This window comes from Xiphophorus hellerii, chromosome 21 (assembly GCF_003331165.1).
Source record: "Xiphophorus hellerii strain 12219 chromosome 21, Xiphophorus_hellerii-4.1, whole genome shotgun sequence".
NCBI classification, from domain to species: domain Eukaryota; kingdom Metazoa; phylum Chordata; class Actinopteri; order Cyprinodontiformes; family Poeciliidae; genus Xiphophorus; species Xiphophorus hellerii.
In genome coordinates, this window is record NC_045692.1 from 26,078,776 (window position 1) to 26,098,477 (window position 19,702).

Below are 19,702 nucleotides of genomic sequence, written 5' to 3' on the forward strand. Positions count from 1 at the left end.
ATGTTTAGCTTGCTAACTAAATAGTTTGAAACTGACAGGATAACATGTTTAAAATATGACTTTGAAGAATTAACCCCCATTCTTTTCTCTTATGACAGATTAAATAGCCAATGTTACTGCTTTTATTTTTGTGTGGGTAAGTTTACAAACCGCATCCATGTTTAGTCCGTTTATCGGTTAGAGGAGCAGACGGGCCAATAATGGACCTAGATCTACTAGTACCATTTGTTTTCATCCGTGTGAACTGAGCAGCACCAGCATTTCTCTCCTTCCATCTCTGATATTTTTGGAACCGATCCATTCAAATAAAGTGGGAGACCAAGTGATGGTCCGACCCGCTCAGACAGAACCAGAACCTTCAGAATCTGAGGAACCTCTGACTCTGTTTGGTTCTAGATCAGAACCACAGAGAAACCGTGGCTCACATCGACTCCAGAACCTCTGCATCAGTCGGACCCATAATGCACTGCTTCGATTTTAGAGAAGCGCTTTAATTTTGAAAGAACCTCCTGGTTCTGAGTGCTGCTCTTCCAGAGGAAGCGGACCTTCTCACTGCAGCCTGATTTCGTCAGGTCCAAAGCTGAGCTGAGGTTCTGAGTTCTGCAGCTTTCGTTCTCGAGCTAAACCTGTCAAACGGTCCGGTTTGGTTCTGAACGGTGGCCCTTGTTGTCTGCAGAGAAATTATATTTATCATCACACTTCTAGTTTGAGTACTCTGTCTGGTCTTGTACTGTCCAAGTAGAACCGGGTCTTTTCGGACCTCAGATGCTGAGGAAGAACAGACATCAATGCACTGATAAATCCTCTTTAATGCTAATAAACAAACTCAGCAGATCAACTTCCTGTTTTTATAAATGAGCTCTAAGACCTGATTGGTTAAAAAGTGACATCATCTGAAAACAGCCAATCAGCAACAGGCTATAACTGAACTCAAAATCTTAACATGGAAAAATATTTTAATAAAATGGTTGTACTCTGTCAGCCTGTACACTACACTACCCATAATGCTCTGCATAACCCTGAACTTTTGAATCATAACCACTACATACTCTCTGATTTTCTCCTTTCTACTCTAAACATGAAGAAGTCTGCATTGAAGGGTTAACAGGAAGAGGCAGAGTCATGGCAGGGACCATCAGCCAATCACAGCAGCTCGTACTGACGCAGGTGCATGCGCTGGATGATGTCACGACAGTCGTTGAAGACGCGGCGGATGTTCTCCGTGTCGATGGCGCAGGTGAAGTGAGGGTAGCAGTAATGTTTCCCGTCAGCGCTGGCCGTGCTGATCCTCTGGAACATATAGGAGGGAACACGTTAGAGTGAACACATTAAGAGGGAACACGTTGGAGGGAACTCGTCAGTTCCCTGACCACCATCGAAGGGTTTTTACCAGGAACTCGTCTCTGATGAAGAACTTTGCTCGGGTCACTTTGGGGTCTTCGCCGACATCTGGAACAGCTGGAAAACAGACATGGACGTTAGGAAGCGCTCCATGTTCCTCACATGTCCATCAGCACATGCGTGTCCGCTCTTACACTCAGGAGGAACCTGGTAGTTGGTATATTCTGGGAAATAATCTTCCAGCTTGGACTTCCCGGCCAGGATCTTGTCAGCCAGGACGTCCTGCTTGTTGAGGAACAGAATCACAGAGATGGTCTTCAGGAACCTGCAGCCAATCACAGAGCACATGAAGGTTAACCCGGCCAACCACAGGTCAGATAGCTGAGGCAGCTGTTCAGAACCACCAGCACCTGTTGGTCCAGATGGACCTGAACAGGTCCAGGGACTCTCTGAGGCGGTTGGTGGAGTTGTCCTCCCTGATGACCATGTTGTAGCTGCTGCTGGCCGCTACGAAGATGATGGCCGTCACATCTGAGGGAACCAAACCGGGCTGAGTTCTGCTGGCACTCAGGCCACTGATTAATGCTGCTGCTCTTACCGTTGAAGCACTGGATCCACTTCCTGCGCTCATCCCTCTGACCTCCTACATCAAACATACTGACACACACACACACACACACATTTCATTTCCTGCTCAGAACACGGTGGTTCTGACCTCAGATCCAGAACTTACTGGAAGTTGACTTTGTCCACCTGAAACCTGGTCTCAAAAATCCCAGATGTCAGCACCCTGCAGCGCAGCAAGTCCTGCAGAAGAAGAAGAGTGAGGCGGAGCCACAGTGGAAGCTGCAGCCTGATTGGCTGGTCTCTGACCTGGTCAGTAGGCGTGTAGTCTGTCTTCCTGACAGAGTCCAACCGGTCCAGGAAGCTGAAACCCAGAACACATGAGGATCAGTAAAAAGCTTTAAATATGTCTCCTAAACACCTGTGACATCACAGTAAAGGTGGGAGGGGCTTAATGCTCAAGGTCCTTACTACTTGGCGCAGTCGATCAGCTGGTATTCATTGGAGCGTTCAAAGCACGCCTTGATGCCGTCGTCCTCCCACAGCTTCTGGGTGTGCTCAAAGAAGTCCTGCCAGAACCCGAGAGAGAGCTGTGAGCGCCCCCTGCATGCTGCAGAGGGACACAGCAGCACCTGGTTCAGAGGGTGATCGGACCACATCAGAGGTGGTCCTGATGAGTCACCCTGGTCTTACTGACCATCAGATGCTCTGGTGATTGCCTGCTTACTCCATTCTGGGAACGACAAACTTCTTGTAGTTCAGATCCATTCATCCCTTCAACCTTCCAAACCAGAGCCTTCCTTATTGGACCTTTGAATCTCATTTTCTACCAGGACCTTAGTTCTAACCGGCTCGCCTTTGGTGGACCCAAGTAGGACCAGTCTGTCTTTATGACCTCCTGTTGGTACCAAAGATCCCAGTTAAACTTGGTCTGTTCTGTCTCAACCACACTGGTTCATGCTTGAGTGCCAGAGAATTCTCCACAAGGACGATTCTCAGCCCAGCCTGGACCGTCTCGAGATGTTGGTCAGAAGAAACAGTGACAAGAAAACGGAGCATCAATTGGAGTGGCCTGTTTACAGTTGTGACCCGACCGAAGGAGAGATCGATAGAGAACGAAGAAAACAGACAGAGAATGAAGGCCTCTGTCTGGAAGAGCCTGAAGACCAGCTTTGTCAAACTGGGCTGCCTCTAAATGACAAGTGTCACCAGGTCCATGGGTACGAAGGGTCAGCGGAACGACGGGCCAGGGGTACGAAGGGTCAGCGGAACGACGGGTTAGCGGTACGACGGGTTAGCGGTACGACGGGTCAGCGGTACGACGGGTCAGCGGTACGACGGGTTAGCGGTACGACGGGTCAGCGGTACGACGGGTCAGCGGTACGACGGGTCAGCGGTACGACGGGTCAGCGGTACGACAAGTCCACGTGTACGTAGATATAAACGGCCCAGAGGTTCTAGAGGTGAATGTCTTCTCCTATAATGGCTGGGTCTGTGTGAAGGCTCCTGATTGGATGGCAGCAACAACAATGTGAGCAGCATAGTGTCTCATGAACCAATCAGCAGACCATAGAGGAAGAGTGAACACTTCTTTGGTGTGTGAGGTCCTGGGAGACGAGCTGTTTAGATAATGAGGCCTCAGGCGACTCTCAGCTGTGTGCGTCTCCGGTGAACTGGTTACATCATGTCATTACTGTCATTACAACAAACAAGCAGGTCTCCTGGTGCAGCCTGAAGCACTTCAACCCGTCTACCTGTTCAGGACGGGGTGTCACCTGTGTGTGTGTGTTTCCTTTTAGGTCTCCTTTGTTGCTGCAGGAAATATTAACGGAAACTTTCAACGTTTCCACTGGAGCAGGAAACAACTCAAACACCGTGAACCCAAACCATCAGAACCAAACAATCCGACCCAAACCAAGTAGTGAGGAGAATGATTAGACCTGGTTCTGAGGGGAAGTAGAGGTTCCGCTGATCAGAGATCAATAACCCACTCAGACCCTCCGACCTGCCGCCTCTGCTGCAGACACACCTGAGTGACATCACAGCTCACATGACTCACCTGTGTAGGTGTGGTTTTACCTCCGTGTAATCGAAGTCTGAAAGCGGAGAGATGCTCTTTATGTAGTCCACTCTGAACTGGTTGCCAGGGTTACCCAGAGGGACGGGCGGAGTCAGCGCGCTCATGGCCGACACAATGGTCTGAAACAAAGAGAAGCTGATTGGCCGATGGAGCCGACGGTCAGAACGAGGGCGGAGACATGTCCACCTTGAGGACCAGGTCCCGGTGGAGCCAGGACACAGTCATGACCCTGATGACCTTCATGACCCTGTGCTCCAGTCAGACTTACCACGATGGCATCCTTCACGTTCTTCCTGATGTCCTGGATCTTCTGCTGCTTCTCTCTGGGAACAAACCAGAGTTCATGACAACGGGTTTGGTCTAGACCCGGTTTCCACAAACCCAGACTCACTCAGCGTTGAAACCGTCCACATGGAGAATCCTCATCTGCTTCACGATGGTGCTTTTACCTGATTCTCCTGCACCTGCACAACCACAGAGAGGACAGGTGGACAGAGAGGAGGACAGACAGGGGGACCAACAGGGGGCAGAGAGGACAGAGGAGAACAAATGAAGCCTGGACCGTCAAGATCCCAACAGGTAGAGGGACAGGTGGACAGAGACAGGTAGACAGACAGACAGACAGACAGGTGGACAGAGACAGGTAGACAGACAGACAGACAGACAGGTGGACAGGTGTGTCACCCAGCAGCAGCAGGCGGTGTGTTGCTTTGTACGCTTGTCTCTCCTTCTGCAGCTGCTTCTCGATCTTCTTGTTCGCTTCTCTTTTGGCCTTTTCGTCGAGTCGCTCTTCGTCCGTCTTCCCGCCTAAACAACCCATCTCTACTGGAACCACTGGAACCAGAACCGGGTCAGAGATGAGACTGGTCAGGATGGGAGTCCAGTAGGACCAGAGCAGGCTACCAGTTCAGCACATTAAAGCAGTTAGAAACCCAGTAGAACCATCTGGACTCTGCTCTGGTTCTGGCCCGTTTGGGACATCAGAACCTTGCAGCTACAAACGGGTCGCAGCAGAATCTAAATGGACCCAGTATGGCGGCAGCTGTGGTCCCAGTGGACTGACCTGTAGCTGCTGGGAATCAGCGACCCGTCTAGCCTTCAAGTCCGGTTCTGCTCGTCCATCCAAGTCCACAGAGACGGATCACAGAAGCGGTGGCAGCATGGTCCGATCTGCGGTCCGGTCCGGTTCAGAGAGGAGCTGCTGCAGGTTGTGTGATGTTTGCTGAGTGAAACACCTGAGCAGCTCTGCCTCGCCCCGACGGCGCCTCATTAGTCGTCTTCTTCTTCTGCTGCTCTTTGGGGATTTCTCTGTTTGGCTCTGAGCTGCTTGACAACCAGCAACAGAATCACAAACAGCTTTGGACCTTCTGCAGGGGGCGGGGCTGCGGGGGGCGGGGCTGCGGGGGGCGGGGCGTCCCGCTGCGTCCTCATGTCCTGCACAGGTCACCAGCAGGTTCCTGAGCCACGGAGTCTGGCAGGACACGCTGTGGACATCTCCGCTGTCCACAGCGTGTCCTGTGGGTTCTGATGAAAACCAGTCCGGTTTGGTTCTGCCGGGTCAGCCTGCGGTGCTGCTGCCCCCTGCTGTCAGGGTGTTGGTACGGCCTGATGGAGGCTCCCCTCCGCTGCAGAGACCAGCTCTCCCTCTGGTGGTCGGCTGTAGCCACTACGCCACGCATCACCACGGCAACCAGCATCAGCAACCAACATCACCATGGAAACTGGCACCAGCATCAACATCACGCAGTATTTAGTTTCAGCCTTTAATCGTTTTTATCAGAAGAGAAAATTTATCAGATACAAAAAGATCCAGGAGGTTCTCCTCCTCCTCCTCCTGATCCTCCTCCTCCTCCTCCTCCTCCTCCTCCTGATCCTCCTCCTTCTCCCGTCGATGGCGGCTTCTTCAACGGTTGGTTGAATGTTTCGTCCTCAGCTGGTCGGAGTCGAGATTCTTCAACCTGAGGAGAAAGAGACTGAAGATCTGAACACAGGTAACCCGAAACCTCGACCCACCAGAACCCACAGCTCATATCCACCCAATGTGTTCTGGACCACTGGGGAGAACCTCTAACCCAGTGGGGCCCACAGCGAGTTCTGGAGGCCCGGCATCCTGCATGTTTTACTCACCTGGATCCAATGACGGCTCACTAGAAGAACCACGACCTGCTGAGGAGGAAGTTCCCTCCAGCAGGGAGGAACTGAAACCTGCAGGATGCCGGACCTCCTGGACCCGCTGTGGAACCTCTTCGTCCAAACAGATATAGTCAGAACCCGGTTTGCATCTAGAACCCGGTTCATTTCTGTTGGTTTCCACCGTAGCGCCAGCACTGTAGGACATGGGGTCCACTCCAAACATCACAACTGAACCGTTGTTTATTGTTCCCCCGGTTCTACTCCGGCCCAGCAGATCATCTGGACCCGGTTCTACTCCAGTTTCAGCAGGGAGAACTGGACCAGAACCCATCAGACTCACTTCTTTAGATGTTCTTGACAGAACGAACTGAGCTGCTCCATCTCAGAGTGGAAGAACGTCTGCAGGACAAACAGGAAGCGGTCATCAGTGGGACGGAACCAGTCACACCAGTTCAGAACCTGCAACCCGCCTCATACCAGAATCTCAGAGTCCATGGAGTTCAGACTGATGGAGTTCTCCTCCAGCTGCTTCAGATGATCCGTTACACTGCTTTCAAACCGCTGCAGCAACGACAACCTGAACACACACACACACACACATCAACAACACGCCCGTGATGATGGGCAGGTTTGTGGAGGTGGGCGGAGTTTGTGGTGGTGGGCGGAGGCAGGTGTGGCGTCAGACTTACCTGTGCTGGTGGACAGCCGTGAGCAGTGAGGACACGTGCTGCTGACAGTCCCTCAGGGACCCGAGAACCTCAGCTTGGACCTCCTGCCAGCAGCCCTGAGATCATGGAGTCAATCAGCCTCGTTAATTATTGATTATTGATGAGCAGCAGAGCCACTGAAGGAGAGCAAGTGTGGCAACAGACGGTGAAGCGCTGCTCCAGCTGGGCTTTGAAGGACTTGAACGCAGCAGTGATGTCAGATGTCAGGTGTGACTCTGGCTCCGCCTTCTGCTTCGCCCCCTCACTCTGAAGATCCTCCTCCACTGCTAGCTCCGCCCCCTCTGCTGGGCAGCCAGGTGAGCATCAGAAACATTCAAGAAACTGAACTTGGCATTAAACTACCTTTCATTGGCAACTCAGACTCCGCCCAGTCCTGCAGAGGCTCCGCCTTCCTCTTGGAGGCGGTGACGCCCTCGGCCTGGTCTGACAGGTAGCCTGCGGTTCAGAGTGTTGGTTATTCTGGACAAAGCCAGGACAAACTGGAGCCTAGCATCTAACAGAGAGACCGTCATTCATTGTAACATGTTTTATTAGTGCAGCCATCATCCAGGTAAATGAACAGGTGACACCTGAATCTGCAGCTTCTCTTTTCCTCAGGTTTTCCTGCAGAAGAACAAAAACAGGTAAACATGAAAAACTTATCAGGTTTGACTCCAGTCAGAAACAGGAAATTAACCTTGTTAGAGGGAGAGCTGCTTCCTTCTTCAAGTCCCTCTGTCAGGTGCTGCATCGTCTGAAGCTCCGCCCCCTGCAGGTCACCTGATGGGGGCTCTTCCAGGTTCGACAGGTGAACTTCTGAATCGTCGGCTCCATCAGGCGGATCCAACGGTGGCTGGAAAGCAGCTGAACCAGAAACTGGAGAGATTCTCTCTGATGGACCAAAAGACCAGCCCCGCTCAGCGCCGGGTTGCTCTGACCGACTGCTGAACTTAGGAGTGGAGTGAACGATCTGGTCAAACAGAACTTCGGCTCGGTTTGAAGCCATAGGCTGAAAAACAAAACCTCAGAGTTGGAACCAGATAAACAAGTCATTCGGTTGGTTGTTAGCTTGGTCGGTCGTTGGGTCCGTCGTTGGCTCGGTACCGGGGTTACCTTCAGTGAGGTGGACTCGTCCTCGCTGCTTGGAGACGACAGCGGTAGAACTGAGGAGAGAGACAGAGCTGTTGGGATCCTTCTGATTGGTTCATTCCAGGTCATGTGACGGTTCGTCCTGATCTAAACAACGAGTTCATAAAGCTGTGGACGGTTCAGGTCCAGGACCGGCAGTAAACACGGTGGTGTTGTGGAAGTCTGGTGGTCAGGCGGTCATCAGGGTGGAGGTTCTGAGCCGAACTCGACTCACTCTTCAGCTGACTCTTGCTTGGCGGCTTCTTGCGGCTGTAGAACCGAGCCGTGTGCGTGTCTGCAGAGGGCGAGGTCTGGACCGCTCCTCCGGCGCCGGATGGACTCGCCTGTTTCTGAAAACACCAACAGTTACTCAGATGAAGCTCCGCCTCACTGCTCAGACACCGGCAGCAGTGACCAGCAGGAGGTGCTGTTCCAATATGCAGGTGCTGCAACAGTACATTGAAGACTCTCCCTGCGGCCTCCTCCAGCTCTTGCTGGTGTTCAGGGTCAAAGGTCAGCTCCACCACGTAACTTCTGGTGTTCAGGTGCATGATGGGATTGGTCAGCCTGACACAGAGGACCGTCTCTGCCCAGGAGCACGATGGGAAAAAATCACAAACTGAGTGTCATTAAAACAACCGAATGTAAAACACCTGGTGGCTGATCTATCGGTTCTAGTTCTGGGATCTTAATGAGTGAGGAAGGCCACAGAAACATCATCATCATCATCATCTGAGCTGATGTCACTGATGGAAACCAGGAGCTGGAAGCTGACTTCACCTCCACGGTGTTACTGCAGACACAATACTGCCCCCACCAGGCCGTTCTGTGCTACAACAACACTGTCGCTACTCCTATCGACCTTAAATGCTTTATAAAGAACTTCAGGAACCCGAGGTTCTGTCACATTGTCCAGATGTTCTGGAGGTCTTCCATCTTCTTACCGTTTTGTTTGAACTTCAGACTGTAATAATCCACGTCCTCCATCTGCAGGTGGATGGACCCCCAGAGAAAACCCTGGAGAACAAACAGAACCCGAACTAGAACATCAGATTGTTCCAACTACCACCAAGGAGAACCCTAAAGACCTTCCATGTTTCATAAATGTTCCCATTCAGAGGAACCCATGGTTCCTGTAGGGCCAGCACAGAACCAGAACCAAAGAAATCCCTCTGGATGGTTTCAGCTGCAGTAAGATTTGGGCTGACTTTTCTTTAGTTCCACAGAAGGAGGAAACTTTGTGTTGCAAGTTGGTGGGATGAGGAGGAGCTGATGCAGCCAGAGCTGGAAGACCTTTAATTTCTTTTCTTTATTTCTTTTCTTTTCTAGAGATAAGAATAAAGCCAAAACTTCCACGGGAACTCCAGACAGTCTGACTCAATAAATTAGGACATACGTCCTGATCAGGCTTGTCAGATTAATATTAGCTTTTGGTTGGCTAAACTTTGTCCTGCTGACTTACACAGCAGATGAGATATGATGCGTCTTTAATGTAGCAAATATTAAAGACCCAAAACCTTTTCTGGGTCTGGTTGGGCCAGTTGGTGAGTAGAGTGACCATCCATGTTCCTGACTTAATGCAGAGCAACAGCGCATGTGGCGCTGAGTCACCGGTCAGTCAGGTGACGTCCGGTCCACCGGGTCACTGAGCGACTTCCTGTTTACGTTTCACAAAGGAATTTTAAAAAGCATCAACTGGTTGTTACTGCTGTGACTTCAGCCTGCAGCTGCTGCCACCTACTGTCCACACAGAGGTACAGGTACAAAAAGGAAAAGAGGAGCAGGAGACATTGGTGGGGACATGTCCACACAGGACAGGGTCGGTGGAACCTGTGGAGGGTTCTGCCGCAGCAGAACCCAACCTGTGAAGGTCAACAGGAACCAACCTGACAGTCATCGATGAAAAAGCTCACACATCCCGAACCCACGTTGAAATCAATCCAGAACTTGTCCAATTTTTCATCTTTGGGTCGGAACAACTGCAGAGACAGCATGATGAGGTGCTGTGTGCCAGGCTCAAAGTTCTGGTTCTGGGTCCGTTGACGTTGGTACCTGCGTGGAGCTGAGGAAGGCCCTCAGGCAGGGGAAGCTGTACACTCTGACGGACAGAACCAAACATCGCCAGGAATTAGTCTGAACCATCTAGAACTCACTCAGAGTTCTAGATGGTTCAGACTGCATTATGGGATGTCACCTCCTCTGGTCTCCATGGCAACAGTTAATGAAGTTCAGGAAGCGTCTGCAGTCCTACAGGTGAAGACGGGCGTAGGTCAGAACCAGGTAGAGCAGGTGTCCATACAGAGCAGGTGAGTCACTCACCACCTCAAAGTCGGCATCTCTGATGTCACAGAAGGTGGATCTGATGTCACTGCTGTCGAACCACTGATTGGCTCTCTGCTCACGCTCTCTGCGCGGCGTAAGGCGACACAGCGCCTCCAAGAGGCTGACCTGAAACTCGTAGTCTGAAACAAGAAGGAAGCTACAAACATGGAAACTGTTTCTACACATTTCTAAATCCTGATCCAAAGTTTCCCAGGGACCCAGAAAGCTGCAGGAAAGTTCTTGATCACACACCCAGACTCGGAGGACCACGGGTCAGTGGTCCTCATCTCTACCCGAGAACCGTCCAGAACATTTAACGGATCAAGCTCACCTCCAACCGTCACAACAGCAGCTGCCAGCTGAGTCCTGCAGGTAAACAGAGACAGGTGAGCCAACAGGTGAGCTTAGCATCCATTCACTGACCGAACTTTAAGGTTGAGAACTGCAGTGACAGCGTCCCAACACAAGCCTCACAGGTTCTGGTTCTGGTCGTTCTGGATCAGCCTCCTCTGCTGCCTGCTCAGGGACTCCAGGATGCTGTTGAAGGTTCTGATGGCCTGAAACCAGAGAGGGGCTTCATGGTTCCCAGCAGGGGGCAGCAGCGTGTGCAGCGGTTTAGTGGTTACCATGGTTACCTCCAGTCGCAGAGGGAAGTGAACTCCGGCCTCCAGAGCCAGGTGAGCCAGGTGAAGCAGCAGCACGGACAGCTGGGCAGCTGGAGGAGGCAGCAGCGTTAGATACCTGAGCAGCAGAACCAACATACGAGCCAGAACCAACCGGACCTGGAGGAGACGCCTGGGCCAGGAGCTGAGAGACAAAACGGACCACAGGTCATAATCAGAACCCACCAAGAAAAAGGTTTCCAGTTCCAGGATCAGATCTGAGAGTCCGCTAGCGCCAACAGGAGCAGAAAGCGCCGTCCTGGTTCCCCAGCAGGGGGCAGCAGTCCAACACGGATCATTCCAACCAGCTTCAGGCGAAACTGCAGCTCAACCACTAAATCTGCAGTTTCACCTGAGAAACAGGTTGAACTGACACAAATACTGGGTCAGAACCCAGATCGGTACGATCCAAACGGAAGACAGGGTAAAGCCAAGAAGATTTATAAGTTACAAAATACAAAATAATAATAATAATAAAATAATGAAGATAAATCAATAATGATGATGATGATGATGATGATGATTCTCCTCCTTTCAGGTCAGCAGGTTTTCCTTCTGACCTGCTGCAGATCCATTCCAGTTTCTGGACACAATATGAATATTTCTATTATATATATTATTATCTAAATATTTACTGTTAATATTTGTGGAAACTCCACTTATGCAGAGAAATGAAAGCAGATCAGATTTATCCCTCACATTAATTAACCAATAAACAATGTAACCTAGGCAACAACATTAGTATTCTAAGCTAAACATGATAACCAGCTAGTTAGCATTTAGCTAACATTAGCTGCATCCAACAGCCAGATTAAAACCGTGTTATTGTCTTTGCAGGCTCTGGCTAATTGCTGAACACGAGACACTGCAGTTCAGGTCAGAGGGCGAGACGCTGCTGCAGCATTCAGCTTCTATGCATTACAAATCTGGAATAAACTTCCCTAAACTGCAAAACAGCCGAAACATTGAGTGCCTTTAAATCTACACTAAAACAAGCTGGTTAGTTGCTTTTGAGACATAATTAATGAAACAATGTGATGTTTAACGACGGCTAAATGTAATGTTTCAATCATGACTTTGTATTTTTATGATGTAAAGCCTTTGAACTGCCGTGTTGCTGAAAGGTGATGTATAAATAAAATTTGATTAGATTTTTTTGATTTGTTAGCAGGTGGATGGTGTGTTTGAAGATGGATCATCCAGAGGAAACAGTTTATGGGAACATCAGTGGGAACTCATCAGTTGGACACCAGGTCCCGTCACGTCCTCATCCTACTGGACCCGTCATCAGACGGGGTCACCACCAGGACCCGGAGACCCACAGCGCTGCTGCAGAGGCCACACCAACAGGTGGCGCCGGCCCGGTGGAGAGTCTGGGCTGCAGCGGTTCGGTCGCCAGAGGAAACAGTTCTGATAGAAAACCCGTTGGTTCTGGTTCGGATTGGTTTATGGAAGTAAGGCGTGCAGTGAGACCGACCCAACCCATCTGGTTCCATCTTGTTCCTGCGGCTCTCAGGTGATTTTAGGCTGCTGAAGTCTGAACCAACAGCCGTCATCCTCCTGGAATGAAGCTCAACCTGTTCAGAGTGAAATCATGTCAGTGCAGCTGCTTAGAGTTCGGAGGTCCACGCTCTGTGGTTCTGGCTCCACATCCTTGTTTTCTGCTTAGAAGAAGAGCAAATGTTTACTTTCATTGCTGCCTGACTGAACTGGATTGAAGACCTGAGACCAGTCCAGCTCTGGTCTCTGGTCAGTCCTCTACATGGAATGCAGTGGCAGGCGGACCAGCTAGCTCCGCCTGCCACTCCGTGTTCACTGACGCAGTTGAGTCGACAGCAGCAGCTCAGACTTCTTCAGGTTCTGTTCTGCTGTGAAGGAGGAAGAATGGCTCAGCGGGGGATTTCACTGGACGAAGACATGCTGAGGTGTTCTATCTGTCTGGATCTACTAAAGGATCCAGTGACCATTCCCTGTGGACACAACTACTGCTCCGAGTGTATCAAAAACCACTGGAAACAGCAGGACCAGAAGGCCATCTACAGCTGCCCTCAGTGCAGGGAAGTCTTCACACCCAGGCCAGTTGTGGGAAAAAACACCATGTTAGCAGAGAAGGAGCTATGAAGGAGATCTTCTGCCGCAGCGACCAGCGCACCATCTGCTTCCTGTGCTCTATGGACGAGCACAAAGGTCATGACACCGTCTCCGCTGCAGCAGAGAGGACCGAATGGCAGCAAGAGCTCGGAGCGAGACGGCAGGACATCTGGCAGAGAGTCCAGGACCGAGAGGAGGCCCTGAAGCTGCTTCAGAAGGAGGGCGACATCATCACCGGCTCTGCCAGCGACACGGTGGAGAACATCCAGGCAATGTTCAAACAGCTGCTGCAGCTCCTGGCCCAGAGAAGCTGCGACATCCAACAGCTGATCGGATCCCAGCAGGAAGCCGAAATGAGGCAGGTTGAAGAGCTTCAGCAGAGAGTCCAGCAGGAAATCTCTGAGCTGACCAGGAGAGACCAGGAGCTGGAGAAGCTGGCACACACCGAGGACCACGTCCAGTTCCTACGAAGGTACCCCTCTCTGATATCACTGGGCCCATCTACAAACTCAGCCATCAATATTCGGTCTCCAAACTACTTTAATCAGATAACGTATGCCGTCACTGAGCTAATTCAGAAACTGCAGGACACCCTGAGGCAGGAATGGACCAGGATCGCCATGACCACAGCAGCCCTTCCACAGACACCAGCTCACCATGGGATCCCACCATCACCACAAGCCATACTCTCCAAAGTCGGTTCCTTGGAGTTACCACCAAAAATTCACCCAAAACCAGAGAGGCCCAAGGATTCAGCACCAGCAGCTCCTCCACCCCTCACCAAGTCCAAGACTGCACCAACGCCACCAAGACGCCTGAAATCATTTGATGACAAGGTCCTCATACCTTCAGCTTACTCCAACATTATACCAACGGCACAATTTCACACATCGTCTATGGAGTTCAAGATGTTAAAACCAACATACCCAACACATCCAACACCAGGAGCTCACCTGCAGAAGGGCCCCAAGGTTTCCTCACCAACATACCCAACACCAGATCAATCTAAAGGTCCGTTATCGGACCTGACAGAGGGCGAGAACACATTTACATCACCGCTAGGTTACCCATCACTAGATAAGTTCAAGGGTTTACCACCAGCAGCACCGAATCACACACCAGGAGAGCCCAAGACGAGAACAGAGTTTTTACCGTATGCATGTCGGCTCAACTTGGATCCCAACACGGCTAATAAAATGTTGGTTCTGTCTGGACAGAACATGAGAGTGACACGAGGAAAGAAAAAGCAGTCGTACCCGAATCATCCAGAGAGATTCACAGACCGGTTTCAGGTTCTGAGCAGAGAAGGTCTGACTGGACGCTGTTACTGGGAGGTGGAGTGGAGCGGGATCGTCTCTGTGGCAGTAGCATACAAACACATCGTCAGAGCAGGAGGAACCAGTGGATTTGGAGATAATAAGATGTCGTGGGCCTTATATTGTCACAATAATAAATACATCCACGATGGTAGAAGCCTTGACCTCCCAGGACCTCCGTGTTCTAGGATAGGCGTGTATCTGGATCATGAAGCAGGAGTTCTGTCCTTCTACAGCATCTCTTCAACCATGGCTCTCCTGCACCAAGTCCAGGCTGTTTTCACCCAACCGCTACACGCTGGAATCTGTGTTGGGTCTGGATCTGCTGAGTTACTTCAGCTACTGTAGGCAATGCCCAACAACTTGCTTTTAACTCTCAGAACCAGCCGAGACTCAGACGGACTCTGGATGTCTGGTGTAGGTCTCGGGTGTTGGGCATCTATCAGTGACCCTGATAGATGACCCTGTCAGAGACCATCAGTCTGATGGTCTCTGACAGGGTCTAGCAGGGTCCAGAGTGGGTCTGGGGGGATCGTGGTTTTACCTGGTGTGTTGGTGACAGAGTGAACTAATGGAAACATTAAATCAACACATGAAGTATTCGGAACCCCCATCCTCATGCTATTGATCATCATGTAACCACTGAATGATTGTTGCTACAATCAGGAAATAAAATCATTTATCATCATAAAAAGGTTTCGGCTGTTTGATGATGATGATGAAGAAGAACTGGTTTTAAATCCTCCCTGTTCTGGATGAGCAGGTATGTTCCTGAGATAAAACTCAGCGGTGGTTCCAGACCAGTGAGACCAGCGCTGGTTCTCCCTCAGTGCTGGTCTCACTGGTCAGAGACTCACTGAATGCAGGGAGGAGTTCTGGAATCGGAGAACATCTGGAACTCAGTCCAGATGTTCATCTGAGACCTGCTGCCACGCAGGGGAACTCATGGGAGATTCAGGAGGGATTCAGGAGGGAGGCGGCTACCGAAGCCGACACAAATATCTTCCTCTCTGTATCACAGGGCCAGTTTGCAGCTGGACCAACGGCTGCTGACGGGTCACGACATTAAGAACCGTTAGAGACCCGATGATGGTCCGTCTGTCAGGTGATCCAGCAGATTACGCTTCAGCTGTGAAAGGTGACTAGCAAAACCTGACGGCTGATTACCTGCCGGGTCACTGAGCTCACCTGAGACCAACATGACAAACAAACAACTCCAAACATCACTTCCCAGCATGCTGCTCACCAGGAAGTAGTCAAAGAACTCCTCTGTGAGGGCCATCAGGGTGGTGGAGCCTTCTTGGAGGTCGGAGGTCAGCAAGTCGTGAACAGCTTCGAACCATAGCATCACCTGAGCAACAACAGAAAGGTGAGAGCAGCACAGAAGACGACCAACCAATCACATCGCTGATTACCTTAGCAGTCAGGCCGAGGTTGACCAGAGTCTCCAGGTCTTCCTTGTTCTCCGACAGAATCGATACAGATTTCAACACGACCAGAACCCTGCAGAACGCCCTGCTGCGCAGCTCCTGAAACACAACCGGCATCGCTGAGCAGCAACGGAGCAACGCAGCAACGGAGCAACGCAGCAATGGAGCAACGCAGCAATGGAGCAACGCAGCAACGGAGCAACGCAGCAATGGAGCAACGCAGCACACCGCTGGACCCTGGAGCTAACCACGGTGCCACCGAGCGCCACCTAGTGGCACCTAGCTCTACTTAGCTTTGCTTAGCGCCACCTGGTTCACTGCAGGCCAGAGCTTCTCAGTTCCAGTCCTCGGTTCTGCTCTGCATGTTTTAGACGAGCCTCTATTAGAACATCTGATCCAAATGACTGCAGGACCTGCAGGATGTTCATCATCACAGATTCAATCCAGGTGTGGCAGAAAGGAAACACCTAAAACATGCAGGGCAGGAGGCCTGAGGACGTTACAGGGTCACTGCTGCAGGCCGACCCAAACCCACTGCTAGGAGACCAGGAGCGGTTCCTCAGGCTCCAACTCACAGTCCTGGGATGGTCTGTGGAAAGGGCGTAGGTTTGGTCTAAGTTTTGGTGGGACCTTACAACTTACTCACCAACTCACCAGCATTTAAAATGAATGCTACCACTGCTTAGTATATTGAAATATTAAACTAATCAATGTAGATTTTCGTTTATTTATTTTGTTTTTGTTAAAAAATACATATGTTTTTTTTAATTAATATGGCAAAAATTGGTCGGGACTATTTTATATCCCTTGAATATTGGTAGTGACATGTCACGACCGTCCATACCCAAACCTACGCCCATGGTCTGTGGTGATGAGGAGGAGGAAGATGAAGAGGAGGAGGGGGCGTGCCGTGGTGGCGTAGCGGTTAGCGCGACCCGTATTTGGAGGCCTTCAATCCTCGACGCGGCCGTCGCCGTCGCGGGTTCGACTCCCGGACCCGACGATTTGCCGCATGTCTTCCCGTTTCCTGTCAGCCTGCTGTCATATAAGGGGCACTAGAGCCACAAAATACCCCCTGGAGGGGTAAAAAAAAAAAAAAAGAGGAGGAAGAAGAGAAGGAGGAAGATGAAGAGGAGGAGGAGGAGGAAGAAGAGAAGGAGGAAGATGAAGAGGAGGAGGAGGTCATTATAGGACGAAACTCCCAGAGCTTCAGAACGATCCGGTATGGATGAGTTCTCTGAACAGAACTCTGGACCGGACTAAAGGTTCTGCACAAACAGACGATGGACTCTGTGTTGATGCACAAAAGCCCCAACAACCTTCTGCAGGCCCCGCCCCCATCACTCCTGCCGTTACCTTGGTAACCAGGAGGTGCAGCCTGGTGAGGGTGGAGCTGGTCAGTCCTTCATAGTGAAGCAGAGAAACGAGTAGAGACGAGTCTCCACGGAGCAGACAGTCGTCCACCTGAAGCTCAAACTGGGACAGAAACAGATTATTCAGATTTAATCTGAATAATTCAATTCAGATTTAATCCAGATTCACTCATTTAGACTCATTTTAATCTGGTTTAATCCTGAACAGACTAGATTAACTCATTCAATTGATTTCACACACAGAAAACCCAAAGCCTGAAAATCACTAACATGTAAAGCACGGATCTACCGCCACCAGCAGGGGGCGCCGGCTGCAGTTTCTGATCCTCCAATTATTGGTCAGTTATTGATCAGATTCTGGATGTTAGTTCCTTCGAGGTTCCGATTCTCTGATACCATAAAAGACGCAAACTTTGAGGAACCGAACCGGGGAACCTGGTGGCCGAACCGAGGAACCCCAGAGCTCTGGGGAGTTCAGCTGTGATGACGGGCTGGAGACAGCAGGGGGCGGCAGAGAGCTGAGATAACGACAACTGACCAGGAAGGTCAGAACGGGCCGCTGATCCATGAATGAATGAATGAATGAATGAATGAATGAATGAATGGGGCGGAACAGTGAAGGCCGCCTGGACACGAGACATTTGTCCGGATCCTTCCGTGTCTCATGCTGGATGTTCTGGGAACGTTCATGAAGCTTCAGAGAACGTTCTCTGCACCGTCGGCTCTGTGTTTGCGGATCTTTTCCCCTCATCATCTTCATCTTCAATAATCAATGAGCGCAAAGATCAATAAAAGAAAACTGCTGGCTCACCATCGCGCGCATCCAGCCGCCTCCTCTCCGTGCACTCAGGGTGTCGGGAGCGCGCACACAGCTGCGCTTAATGAGCTCATCAGCCTCGGGGCCGCGCAGAGACAAAGTAGTTCAGGCCAAGCGGAGGAATATCTGGACAGCTGAGTAAATTGGCCAGAGTTCTGTGATCAATAAGTGATAATCAATCAGACCAGCTTCAGGACATGATGACCTGTGCCCCTCCCCCACCTGTTTAATAAATATTCTTTCATATTTAGTAAAAATAATGTAGTGAAGTAAAAATAGAATCATTTCAACTCAGTTTGATTTAAATTCTAATAAAGTTCCGACTTTCAGATTTTCTGATTAAAGTAAAAATTTTCTCATTAATTTTATTTGACATGAAACTAAATAAAGAAACAAGTTAATAAATAAAACATGTGGGATGAATATTTGTCATATTTTAAGCGAAACCTTCAGGTTCTGTGCAGCTTCCATCCTCTTCATCCTCTTCATCATCTTCATCCTCTTCATCATCTTCATCCTCTTCATCATGTCCGCCTCCTCTCAGTTCTCGTTATAATTACAGGCAAATCAAATCTGTTAAATATTCTTCAGAATATTTCAGAACTGAGTTTCTTCTGTTTGATGAAGATGTGAGTCTTCCTCAGTAGTCTTCCTCAGTAGTCTTCCTCAGTAGTCTTCCTCGCTGCTCCTTCGGTTCTCAGTTTTTTTTTTATCAGATATTATTTCAAATGTAAATAAATAAAATTCTTTCATCCAAACCAAAAGTTTTGATTTGATTTTAAAAAGTAACAAAAGTTCAAAAGTAACTAGTTACTTTGCACCCTGACATTAATATCATTAATATCAATAAATATCAATTAACATTCATTGATATGAATTCATATCAGAGAATATTCGTTCATATTCACATGAAGGCCTGATGACCGAAACACAGAAATATTTTTATTATTATAGATAAATTTGATCCAAATTTGAGTCACAACATTTAAAATAATTTCAGATGAACTAAACAACAACAACAACAACAACAACAATAATAATAATAATAATAATAATAATTATTATTATTATAATAATATAATATTATATAATATATAATATATAATAATAATAATAATAATAATAATTATTATTATTATTATTATTATAATATAATATTATATAATATATAATAATAATAATTATTATTATTATTATTTGATTCTTTATTAATGAACAGATTTCATAGTTGCTGCGGTTCGGACCTGACCCGGTTCGGTCTCCAGTTTGTGCTGCGCTCTAGAACCGGTTCTGCCATCCGAACCGGTTCTATTCCAGAACCAGAGCAGAAGGAACGGAACCTTCAGTCAGTTCCGGACAGAACCGAGTCCATGAGTTCGGAACCAGGCGGGACCCGCAGGTGGACCAGCTCCTCTGGTTCTGGTTCTGTAATTGTTGACTAATGAGTTTGTTTGTTTTGGTAAAAACAGTCACGAGTTTACACAACAAACCTCACCTGAACCTCCACACTCACCTGCAGAGCCAGCAGGTAGAAGTCCGGCCGAACCGGGTTGGACCCAGTCGCTGTGCCACCTGATCAGGTGCGGTTCTGGTTCTGACCCGCCTCCTCCCCCCTCCCCCCTCCTCCCTGTGCAGCTCGCGGGTCTCACCTGTTCTCACTTCTACCTGCGCCGCCGTCCGAACGAGCCGCTTCTTTCTTCTTCATCTCTCTTCGGTTCGGTTCTGAGAGGCGTATCTT

At 49.6% G+C, this 19,702-nt stretch overlaps 2 protein-coding genes across 4 annotated transcripts; both read right to left on the minus strand.

The window, feature by feature from the left end:
* Nucleotides 1-789: 789 nt before the first annotated feature.
* LOC116712312 (guanine nucleotide-binding protein G(olf) subunit alpha-like) lies at nt 790-5,217 on the minus strand. 3 transcript variants are annotated; one of them, XM_032552189.1, is made up of 13 exons: nt 5,049-5,217; nt 4,670-4,819; nt 4,377-4,443; nt 4,254-4,308; nt 3,985-4,104; nt 2,377-2,474; nt 2,215-2,269; nt 2,075-2,148; nt 1,940-1,998; nt 1,752-1,872; nt 1,536-1,666; nt 1,391-1,458; nt 790-1,290 (listed from the first exon to the last, which is right to left on the minus strand). In XM_032552189.1, exons 2-13 carry the CDS (start codon nt 4,803-4,805, stop codon nt 1,144-1,146), a joined length of 1,131 nt encoding a protein of 376 aa, XP_032408080.1. In that variant the 5' UTR covers nt 4,806-4,819; nt 5,049-5,217; the 3' UTR covers nt 790-1,143. The 3 variants fall into 3 exon arrangements, with proteins under 3 accessions (XP_032408080.1, XP_032408079.1, XP_032408081.1); XM_032552188.1 differs by having other exon boundaries at nt 4,377-4,449; nt 5,049-5,216; XM_032552190.1 differs by lacking the exon at nt 5,049-5,217 and having other exon boundaries at nt 4,377-4,449; nt 4,651-4,787.
* A 189-nt stretch (nt 5,218-5,406) lies between these two features.
* sycp2l (synaptonemal complex protein 2-like) lies at nt 5,407-19,669 on the minus strand. The gene is made up of 25 exons (XM_032552186.1): nt 19,614-19,669; nt 17,560-17,638; nt 17,131-17,295; nt 15,760-15,873; nt 15,591-15,695; nt 11,058-11,082; nt 10,911-10,990; nt 10,750-10,832; nt 10,607-10,641; nt 10,273-10,415; nt 10,148-10,200; nt 10,006-10,051; nt 9,840-9,932; nt 8,898-8,970; nt 8,412-8,539; nt 8,189-8,303; nt 7,939-7,988; nt 7,523-7,834; nt 7,416-7,449; nt 7,189-7,281; nt 6,991-7,130; nt 6,808-6,902; nt 6,596-6,695; nt 6,459-6,517; nt 5,407-5,943 (listed from the first exon to the last, which is right to left on the minus strand). The coding sequence occupies exons 1-25, from the start codon at nt 19,667-19,669 to the stop codon at nt 5,889-5,891; spliced, it is 2,331 nt and encodes a 776-aa protein (XP_032408077.1). The 3' UTR covers nt 5,407-5,888.
* Nucleotides 19,670-19,702: the final 33 nt, after the last annotated feature.

Bases quoted from the DNA above. Each gene is read 5' to 3' on its own strand.
- sycp2l (XM_032552186.1), bottom strand. From the start codon at position 19,669: ATGAAGAAGAAAGAAGCGGCTCGTTCGGACGGCGGCGCAGGTAGAAGT. The intron at 10,416-10,606 runs GTGAGCTTGATC...TTCTTGTTTCAG, and splicing joins TGCTGTTGTGACGGTTGGAG to ACTACGAGTTTCAGGTCAGC. The intron at 7,131-7,188 runs GTAGTTTAATGC...CTGGCTGCCCAG, and splicing joins GTCTGAGTTGCCAATGAAAG to CAGAGGGGGCGGAGCTAGCA.
- LOC116712312 (XM_032552188.1), bottom strand. From the start codon at position 4,805: ATGGGTTGTTTAGGCGGGAAGACGGACGAAGAGCGACTCGACGAAAAG. The intron at 4,105-4,253 runs GTAAGTCTGACT...TCTTTGTTTCAG, and splicing joins ACGTGAAGGATGCCATCGTG to ACCATTGTGTCGGCCATGAG. The intron at 1,667-1,751 runs GTGCTGGTGGTT...GATTGGCTGCAG, and splicing joins AGGTCCATCTGGACCAACAG to GTTCCTGAAGACCATCTCTG.